Raw genomic sequence first — 10883 nt, 5'->3', positions numbered from 1 at the left:
CAGGGTTTGTAGAGGAGGAAACTAGGCCCCAGCGACCCCTGCTGGACGACACTGGTACTGCAGCACCTGTTTTCAGAACCTTTCATTTCATTATCCTGATTATCCCAGCTCTGATGTCAGATTGTTTGTGGGCTACAATGACATGAAAGTGTTTTTAACCCTAACCTGTGAAATGATAACAATTAAAGGACAAACATAATAATGACAGAAAAGGTATATTTTTTATGCTGAAGAGGAAACATTATTCTCAGAATGTTTTTATTGTATTTTTGGTTTCTAAATGGCTGACTCGTGTTCTACTGAATGTCCACATGTGGAATGAATTATCAGAGAAATAACAACCATTATCAAGGTAGGTAAATTAAAATCAAAATCATTTCATATATCACCTCATCTCCCTCCTCAGCAGAGGTTCAGGAAAGAGTAAATCAGCTCCTGCCTTGTTTATTTGCACCTCCTTGACAGGATGATTTTTCGAGTGGATCAATTGTTCATGACCTCTTTGAGCACATCATCATTATGATGTTTCATGTGCAGAGAGCAGCTATGAGAGAGGACACTGTATCAACAGGTAAACAACAAGTTGAGAGTGAGCGGCTGGGGTCCAGGAAGTCAGCCACAGAATCAAACAATTTCTGTGTTTCCAAACTTTGATGTTGGTACTCACTCCAATTAGTATGGAGCTACAACAGCACAAAACATGGCATCCCATCTGTTTGCATAGCCTGTTTGTGTTTGATCAGAGTGTGCGAGTGCATACGAGGGAGGAGGATGGGATACATTATGTTTTTCAGAACAAGGTGTAGCCAAAATCCTCATTTACAGGCTCAAAGGTACCTGATTTACTGCATTGTACCTTCAAATCTCCAGAGAGGATTTTACATCCTGTGTGTGTAAGATGGCAGCTGATTAGGTTTATCCTTCGTAGGACTCCTGACAGCCTGATATTAAACAAATGAATCAGGGTTCATACTTTAAACAAATGAAACGACAAATCAGGCGGACCCAAGCCTGAAATCTAATACAACGTCTTCAGTGCTGAGAAACTGGCCTGTGCTATGATTATTAATCCTCTTAACAAGCTGAATGTGAAGTGGAGCCAGAGGAGCCGGGCTGCAGCTTTATCTATGACAAACGGCTGAGCATCCTAATTGCACTGAGAGATCTGACAGGATAAATTTATACCCGAAATGTGACTCATCTGACATGCAGGCAGGAGAGAGACGAGCTTGAGCATCAGTCCTACTTTAATATTTATTTCTTTACAGTATAGATCCAAAAATAAGAATCACTGCATCAAACATGGCTGCACTTCAGAGAATATTCAGTTTATTTAATCCTGTTTCTCACAGGTAGAAAACACAATGGGTTGTTCTGACCCAGTGTTTTTCACACCACTGTAGGTCAGCAGTGACAGAAGAGTACAGTATATTTACTTAAATTTTACTTAAGTAAAAGTACAAAAGTATGTGCTTCAAAATATACTTAAAGTATCAAAAGTAAAAGTATTCACCGTGGACCATTTTAGTATTGGATGATAATAGAGCTGGGCGATGAATTGATAGTTATGATAATTATTGTGACATTAAATGATTCTGCTGTTCTACTGTACTGATTCTACTCATCATGTTCTGACCACAGTTTAGGAAAGTTGGTTTCTTCAACTTTCACTCAGCAGCAAAAATCTTCTCTAAAATGTTACAACCGCTAAAGGTGGAGAAAAATGTTACTTTAACTTTATATACTGCTGGGTCTATTAATATTATGATTATAGATCATTGATTATTTATTGATTATAAGTAATGATCCGTATCTGCAAAGTAACAAAAGCCATACAAAACACAGTGGATCAGAGAGAACGATAATTACCAATCAAGTATCCTGGAGTTGAAGAATGAAGAAGTATATAACAGGAGTACTCAGATATCTCCCAATTGTGTGTAAGTACTTGAATAAATGTGAAATAAATGTTCTTAGTAACTTTCCACCACCCCTACTGTTGTGTTATGTTTCCAGTGGAGCTGTTATTTACACTCTTTTTAAACTTACATGTCACCATCTGTTGGTGATAATTCATAATATATGTGAAATGTAAATCTGGAGCTTGTTGTAAATATGTGGTCAAAGTAACCATCTATTTGTTAAATATAAATTAAGGTGAACAACAGTAATATCAAACACACACACACACTGGGTCCAAATAATCCAGTTAACCCAGTATTACATCCACACTATACTGACCCAAAGCAGGTCAGTTGTGTGTGTGTTTAGTGATTGCACAGAACATGAAGGAGTGTAATCTCCTTGTTGATGTAGATAATAAGATGTGATAAAAGGATTAGGAGGAAATTACCAGTGGTTTAAACAGATCCTGGGTCTGAGCCGTCATGTTCACTGACAGCAGAAGGAACAATTAAACTGCCAGATGTAGTCACAAGCATGCACCAAACACCCCTCATTAAAAATATAAGAAGAAACATTTGAGGTTCCCTGCATGAAAACAGCTTCCTGTAAATCACATCCAGCTGCCTGAAGCTGCCTGTTACAGCCATTTACATAGGGCAGGCAGTTTGGGATTGGTTTCATTACAGAGCATGTCTCCTCTACTGTCCTCAGATTGGCTGTGTGTCAGGCCAACAAGGTGAAAGCCAGGACGGAGTGAATGAGGGCACATTCTGATTTAACCTCATTCAGAATAAAGAGACAGGCTCTACCGACATCTCTGGATCTGCCAACAACAATTAAGACCACAAGACAACAGGAAATCCTTACTGTTCCTGGTATCACCACCTCCCACACACCCCCACCTGCTTCTCCTCTGAGCCTTATCAGGATGCAGCGAGCATCTTCTGCAGGATTTCTTAGTGTCAGGCAGCTCTCCTGTATTCTGACCCTCCCCACAATCGTCTGAGCTGCACACTGTCACTAAGACAAAGACACAAATTCCAGCAGGAAATGAACAGCATCATCTTTTATTTCTTGATTAATTTGTCTTCTTGAAAGGTACAACAGAAAATAATAAAACCATCAGGGGGCAAAATCATGTTTCACAGATTCAAAACAGGAAAAAAATCTTCTTCAGCTGTTGGAGCTGGTTCCTGCCAGAGCTTTAACACTCATATATTAAAGTGTGGTTACCAGCTGAGGTTTCTCCTCTGAATAATAATAAAAAAAGAATGCACATTCACATCTGATGAACAATGTTGGTGTTTGGTTTCCCACTGCAAGAAATGAACAAGTATAAGGCAAAACTAACTAACTTCTCATCCTAGAGTAATTCTTATGTCTGGTATCAGTGGACAGACCATGTTTAAGGGTTCATAACTGGGCTCTCCCACAGAGTCATGCACTATAGAGCTGCTTCTCTAATATACAGTAAGTGAGTCAGTTGGCAGCAGCAGATGTACAATAGCAGAACAGAGGAGTCGTCCAGAGCGAACTGCTGCCTGACAATCTTGATAAAACTGGTATTGGCTGTGCAGGATATTTCTCATCCATCCTTTTGTCAAACAGCAGCTGAAACTGTAATTACATTTCAAGAGTACGGGGCTCCAAAATACCAATGTTGTGGCTTGCAGCGGTGTAACTGCAGCACAAATGAATGGTTGAGGCAGATAAGCAATATCTAGTTTAATACCAGGATCCTGCCCCAAACCCCCCCACTTAATGCTGATTTCATTCCAACAAAATGTTGTATGAGGCAAAACACAAGATAACATGTTGATTGGAGGAAACAGAGATAGTAAAATGCCTTAGATGAGGCATAGAATGCTTAATCAGATTTTCTGAGAGCCACAGGTGATTAAAAATGAACATTTACACAGAGCTGAAAAATACATCTGCCTATTTACTGACTGGACCAAAATGATAAATAAAGACTTCAGAGAGGAAATCCACTGATGAGAATAAAACCTCAGAAGAATAACAGTTTTCCAAAATGATATTTACATTTTATTTATGCTTTGATAACTAAATAGACCAGCCTATTACCTGGAGGATGGAGACAGGATTATCAGGCAATATGCTTACAATATGTTTTATATGAAAGAAAGAAAACAACTGAAAAACAGTCGGATCAACACGATATTAATAATATGACAATATATCAAGGAGAATAATACATTTTCTTTTACATCACCTCTACATACTGGCGGTATTGTGCTTTGATAAGACTTTTGCAACTAGAACACAGATACAGAAAAATTTTATTTTAACAGCCCCACAAAACTCCAAGGATTTCAGCAATCAACTCTGCTAGAAAAAAAAAAGAGAGAAAGAAAAATTCACCTCACCTCATTCCGGAGTTGAGATAAGAGTAAATGAAGTCGGATGTAGACGCCTTGACTCATCAGGCTCGTGTAGAAAAGAACAAATGAACAGATGAGAAATGAAATTAGGTGCAGCTCATTCATTCACAAAACAAACACACCCTCTGCATGCATGCACACACACATACACACACACACACACACACACACACACACACTGCATAGCTACACACATACACAGAAATATATAGGATGTATCATCTTCCTTTTCCTGTATATCATTGAGGCAAACTTGGTAATTATAATATTTATATGTGTGTGTGTGTGTGTGTGTGTGTGTGTGTGTGTGTGTGTGTGTCTGTGTCTGTGTGTGTAAAAAAAATCTAAATTAGAAATGAAATGAAAAACATGCACTGGACAAATACAAGCATGCATTTACATGATGAGACCTGAAATCTTCACCAGTACATTTTAAAAGGTAGATGATACACCTCTACCACTACCACTGCCACCACAACCCCCCACCCTCCCTCCACCCTCGACTACACTCATCGTGAACATAGATACATTCTCAAACAAACTACACAGAGTCCAGCTGTTGTTTTACGGAGCGCTGCCACAGTTACAGATGCTGCTAGAGGTACAGTGGAGTAAGCAGTGTAAGTATCTGTCCCACCAGCAGGCTGCTGTTGTGTCAAACCATGTGTGTTGCTGTGTGATATATAAAGGCATGGGGGCTCTTTTTTCTGATCTCCTGTGTATGGTGAGATTTACTGTACATTTTCCCTTATTTGTTTTTTCTTTTCTTTTCTTTTCTTTTTTGTCTTTTGAAAGAGAGGTCTGTGTTGGCAAGGTGTTATCCATGAGCATCCTTTGTGGCAGTATTCCAGAGGAAAACACAGAGATAGAAGAGTTTAGAGAGCTGCATGAAATGTTCTCTGAAAAATTAACAGACAGATTTAGATTTGGGATATCCTCTTCGCTCTCCCTCAGGTGAAAGTTGATTCGTCCTCCGTTTCTTTGAAAATGTGTCTCCATTAGACTCAGTTCCTCACTTTCCCCGTGTTGGATAGTTCTTGTTGTATGGTTGGCTTTGGTTGCATAACACCCACTTCACCCAGGTCTGCTCAGCAGGTGAAGTCTTCAAAGTTGCCCTGGCCCGGGTGATGAGGTAGCATGTTGCCAGGATATGTTGATGGTGTACGCAGGTTCTCACAAGGAGCCTGAGAGAGAAAAGAAAGTATAAAAGGAGGTGAGAAAAAAAGTATAGAGATGGATAAAGACAGGCGAGAGAAATGATCAGCAAGAGAGGAAGCATTGTGAAATCAAAATAAAACACATTTGAGAAAAACCTTAAAGTCATAAAAAACACTCAGAGAAAAACATGACATGAGGAACAAGCTCGTCCACAAGGCGAGAGGAAATAGATTCATAAGAAATCCTGTGAAAAATGATGAAAATAATGAAGTGCAGATGGAAAGAGAAGACTACCAAGTAAGTCAGGGGAGCAGATCAGAGGAGGAGCACATCTCTCCCTGTTTCTCTGCCAGGCTCTGACTCACAATTAAAGTGAACTGGCTTCATTTACACTTGGAAATAAGTGAGCTGTCACACCTTCCAAAGCTCTAATTCCAGCCTGTCCCTGCCGCTGCTGTCCCCCAAGCTTTGATTAAATTCAAGCCACTTTCCGCTCTCCTACTCCTCTCTCTCAATTTTCTCTCCTTCACATCCCAATCACTTTTTTCCCTTCCTTTCGTGTCTGTCAAGTCTTTCCCTCCTCTAGTTTCCTCCATCTCCATCTCTCCTCTCCCCCTCCACCCACTCTGTTTGCTCTTCCTCCCATCACAATGTCCACCTCTCCACAGCTCTGTCCTCCTCCTTCTCTCCGGCTGCAGTCGACACCAGTGAAGACAGAGAGGAGAGTTTGTTTTCCTGTTATCCTGTCAAAGCCATGCAGTGTGACACAGTGAGAGTACTTAGCAGCAGCCTACTGACATGGCGTTTCACATCATCCAGGCTCAGCACAGCTCCCCGGTCATTGTTGTTGCGGCCTTTGTGTTTCTTCTTTGCGCATCGGCACAGCTTGAACTTGATCACCTGAAAACAGGCAAAGGACACCCATTACTGACCTTCTGAGATCAAAACACAGTATTCAACTCTTCTGTTTCTGGAGAGTGATCAAATGCTCTCCTCTTCTCTGTGCTTTAAATGGTTGAAGCATCTGAACTTTGTAGTTTGAAGGATCAGGCAAACTGAAATTCAAATGAGATTGATTTTATGCAACTATAAATATGTGTCCCCATCGATCCTGCACACGAGCTGTTTTTCTCTCTGTCCACCTCACACACTTTCACAGCTTAAATCAAGGACTAACAGACACAAAAAGCCTCTCCGCATTTCCCGTAGAAGAGAAGGCAAAGAGGAACCATGCAGCTCACTCTAATGAGAACGGACAGAGACATCCTGACTAATCTAAAATATAATACATCCAAAATGTTAATGTATTCAGTGCTGCTGCTGCTGCTAAGATGTGTGTGTGTGTGTGTATGTGATACAGAGATAGGCTACAGGGTTGTGAGGGACACAGTGTTCGTCATGCTCGCTAAAACATATCCTCGTGCTGATGGTAACATTTTGTGAAAAGCTCGATTTTATGAGCAAGTAATTCCATAATACTGAAGCAGCACAAATTTCCATAAACAATACACTGCACTGAGTGTTTCATCTAAGTGAGAGGCTCCAGATAACAGAGTGAGATGTTTTAAAAAGAGTTATTTCACCTCATATAGATAGTCAAAGAGTTCGAGAATGGTGAGGATGCTGGCTCCGATGAAAAGACCCATCTGACCTCCGATATCACCTGGATATCACAAATATAAAAGTGCTAATTATTCCTTTACACATAACAGAGATGGAAATCATCTAAGTGCATTCATGTGAAAAAGAGGTCAGCTTTGAAATAGAGTTTTCATCTTTACTTAAATCTGAAAGGTGAGAAAAGTAAGAGAAAACACAGATGTTTGCAAAACGTTAAAAAGTCACAATAGTTTAAAGAGACAGTTCTGTGTCTGCAGGGACCACAGCACCTCATATAAAAATGCAAGCACTTGCATTACTGTCACTGTGGATAAAAAGCATCTGTCATGTTGCATACTGCATATTATCTATTCCCCAGAAAACACTTGACAGCCATTTCCTTACCCAGAAGGCCTGCCAGTTCATAGGCTTTCTTTTGTTCAATGGTTTCATAGTTGAGTGCCTCAAAGTAGATGTCCAGCACGAGAATGTTATCACTGTAAACAGAGAGGGAAGCACACAGTGTCAAGTCACATAATCAAATGTCTCAGTTTACATTTCATATATTGTTTTATCAGAGAGTCCTCATGCAGAGAAGAAGACCGGTGATTCGGCTACTTCCTGCAGATAACGGAGTGAATGCATCAAGTTTAGCAAATAACCTGCCGCCACTAACTAATTTCCCCTAGGTGGGTCTGATCATTGAGGAATACAAGGGAAATGATGACAGCTGTTTGATTTTGTACCGTGTTAATGTCTGAAACTCATGACTTCAGCAGAAAGAGAAAGAATGAGGATTAGTTTAAAGGCCCAGGGCACAGCACACTATTATTTTGATTCCTCAATATCCTCTCTGTGGGCTGAGTCCAAGTTCACACCCCACTGGAGCTGAGATCAAAACCACTACTCCACTTTGTAGTTTCTTTTTTTGCGCTTGGTGCACTGTTTTATTACAGTGATGATCTGTCAGTCTTAAAAGAGACTCAGATAAAGCTGAGGGCTGAGACGACCAAATGCAAATTACAGCTGATAATGTGGAGATGGAGATGTACTAATACAAAATGAACACACAGCGTCTGCTCGTGTCATGCTAACTTCCAGCTCCTGCAGTTTCACTACACAGACTTTATAAAAAGCACATAAGAATGCCTTGTAAATGCCATAAAAAACAATCATGGAATCAGGCTCAGCACACAACTCTGAGGTGCTCAGTGTTGGGTTAGGGTTAGGATCATCAGGTGTGATAGAATGGTGTTGAGAGCAGAGCTGGGAAATCTCTTTGCTGACTAGTTTTCATACAGAATCACATCACGTTGTTTGGGTTGTCAGGGGGGATTTCCTATATTTCTACAGTTTTTCCTCCTTCCTCCTGACACACACTGAGCCTCTGGGGTACAAGTTGCCATTGTTAGGAAACAGTGTCTCACGTCTTGTTGTTACTGACACTGCTGTGCGATTTCTCCTGATTGGTGGGTCCATCTGTGGGAGGTGTCATCTTCCAGTTTGAATGATGTTTTCTCACTGTCAGCTGTTCTCATTGTGAGTAAGTGACCTGCAGTACATCTGATCAGAGCAACTGTCAACATCCCTGGTGCTGTGTAGACGTGGCTCCCAGGAGGAAGACAGTTCACTGTCTCAGACTTCAGTTTCACTCCAATAAACACTGTGCAGCCCAGACACCAGAACACTTCCAGCTAATGTTCATCACACTGACATTGCCTGGAAACATGGCCAGTCAAAAAATCAACTGGATGGACTCACATCTGTCCACAGGGAGTTGAGGAAAACTTTCAGAAGGGAGAAGTGAAAGGTTTCTGCAGCGCTCTGACTACATATGGTGTAATTATCTGCTCCTCAACAGCTCCGCCGGGAATGATAGATAAAAGATTCAACTGTTATTGTACCCTCCCCTCATTTCCTTGAACTACTTTTGATCTTTTCAGTAGATTTGGCAATGAAACACTCAATACTTGGGCGATTAATCAAATTAAGCTCTGACTGGAAGCTCCTTTTTCTGTTCTTCATCCAGCTCTGAGAACAGTGAACTGGTTCCAGTAGTTTCTGTGCAGCCTTCAGGTCAGTGGATTGAAGGGAAACCAACCTCAAAACACTTAAATTCTATTATATAGAACAGGCAACCTGCCTTGTGATATTTGTTATGGTGGTAACTGACATAAAAGATGTGATTGTGATCGTGAATCAAGAGATTTACAGTGCAGCTTTAATGGTGTTTGACAGAGGAGGAAGTCCATCACAGAGAAGAGGGAACAGCAGAAGCATTAGACAACATGTTACATTTCATCTGTGACTGGTGTTTTTTTCTCTCCTAGGATTTCTTTTGGCTCCTAAAATGCTTTCACTGCTGTTCAACATTTTTCTAACTTCAAGGTTGAAGTCCACTTCATGTTTTATTGTTCATCATTTGATGATTCAGAGACTGTACTTTTAATAAAATGACATTCATTTCCGGTGAGTTCTTCTAGATTTATTATTATGAAATACCTGAGCTGGGCTTCAGGAGGTTTTGTTGAACAATATTTTAAGAACATGTACAGCTGTACCTTTTCTTTAACAGCTGTTAAAACATGTGGGAAATGTATGAAACCATAAATTAAAACAGAGGAGGTCAAGGAAACATAATAAATGGCTGAAATTATTGTTAGTTATTATATAAATAAAACAAAGTAATGCTGCTTTGATTGTCCTACAATCAATCCAAACTTCATGATGAATAGAAAGTTTCAGTGAGGTGATAATTCAGCTGTATGGTTACTTTTCTATTATTACGTTGACCCCATTCATAACAATGAGGGTAGGCTTAATAAAAGATACACATCTCAGTTTAATGCAATACAGTTCAGCAGCACCACAAACCACATCTGAAATTACCATAAAGCTGAATCATCACGTCTATAAAACAGTTTCAATAAAAACTGAACACTGTAACTGTCATGAAGGTAGGACTTACTGCAGGACTGCTGGATTGAACTGCTTCAGATTCACATAGGTGTTTCAAATAAATGTTTGCATCATCACATAAAAAATAATGATGTTAAACGAAATGAAAATGTGTTTCACTGTTTTCGACAGACAAAACAATTTTCTCTATACAATCAGTTTTAAACTGCAGCTTAGCAACCAGCAGCACTAGACTGGTGGTACTAAACAGCACCAAGGTGATAAGGTGTTACTAAATGAAAAGCCAAGCGCTGCTCAAGAATCGAAGATCGTCCCTGAATAAATAAGTCACAAAGAAAAATGTGACTTACGCTATGTACTGCTCTGTCTTGTTGAATTTCTTGGCGAGATACTTTGCTGATGCTTTGCTGGGAATCTTGACAAAGGACATCTCTTTACCGTAGCGCGTCATGTTGCAGGGTGTCTCACACACACAGTAGTCATTATCCCTCTCCACAAGAAAGTCTGAAAGGTGAGGCAGACAGAGAGACAGAGAGACAGAAAGAGAGACAGAAAGAGAGAGAGAGAGAGACAGAGAGAGAGCCAAAACAGAGAGATTAAAGACACAGGGACAGGCAGACTTGTCATCACCCTGGGATGACAAACAAAATGGCAGCAGAGTGAAAGGCATCAAAGAAAACTTGCTGTGAGGAGAGACCCCAGAGACCCCCGTAAAAAATACAAAAGACAGAAAACACAGCCGACAGAGTCAGAGAGATGGCGGCAGCCACAGGCCAACACGTGAGACACAGCCATGAAAGAGCCAGAGATTACAAGTCAATAAGAAAACAAGCCACAGACATGAAAGGCCTGAAAGGTATCAGCTGATGGAGAGACAGGAGATTGAAAAGGAGAGGCTCA

General features: G+C 40.4%; 1 protein-coding gene across 1 annotated transcript in view; it reads right to left on the bottom strand.

The window, feature by feature from the left end:
• Nucleotides 1-2953: 2953 nt before the first annotated feature.
• asic1b (acid-sensing (proton-gated) ion channel 1b) overlaps nucleotides 2954-10883 on the bottom strand; it is a 133327-nt gene continuing 125397 nt past the window's right edge. Inside the window, 5 exon segments of the mRNA XM_018677791.1 lie at nucleotides 2954-5491; nucleotides 6264-6365; nucleotides 7049-7128; nucleotides 7470-7561; nucleotides 10334-10487. Of these exon segments, the coding sequence (XP_018533307.1) occupies nucleotides 5396-5491; nucleotides 6264-6365; nucleotides 7049-7128; nucleotides 7470-7561; nucleotides 10334-10487 (524 nt within the window). The 3' untranslated portion in view covers nucleotides 2954-5395.

The sequence above is a fragment of the Lates calcarifer genome, linkage group LG12 (genome assembly GCF_001640805.2).
Source record: "Lates calcarifer isolate ASB-BC8 linkage group LG12, TLL_Latcal_v3, whole genome shotgun sequence".
NCBI classification, from domain to species: domain Eukaryota; kingdom Metazoa; phylum Chordata; class Actinopteri; family Centropomidae; genus Lates; species Lates calcarifer.
This window is presented reverse-complemented; position numbering and strand designations above follow the sequence as displayed.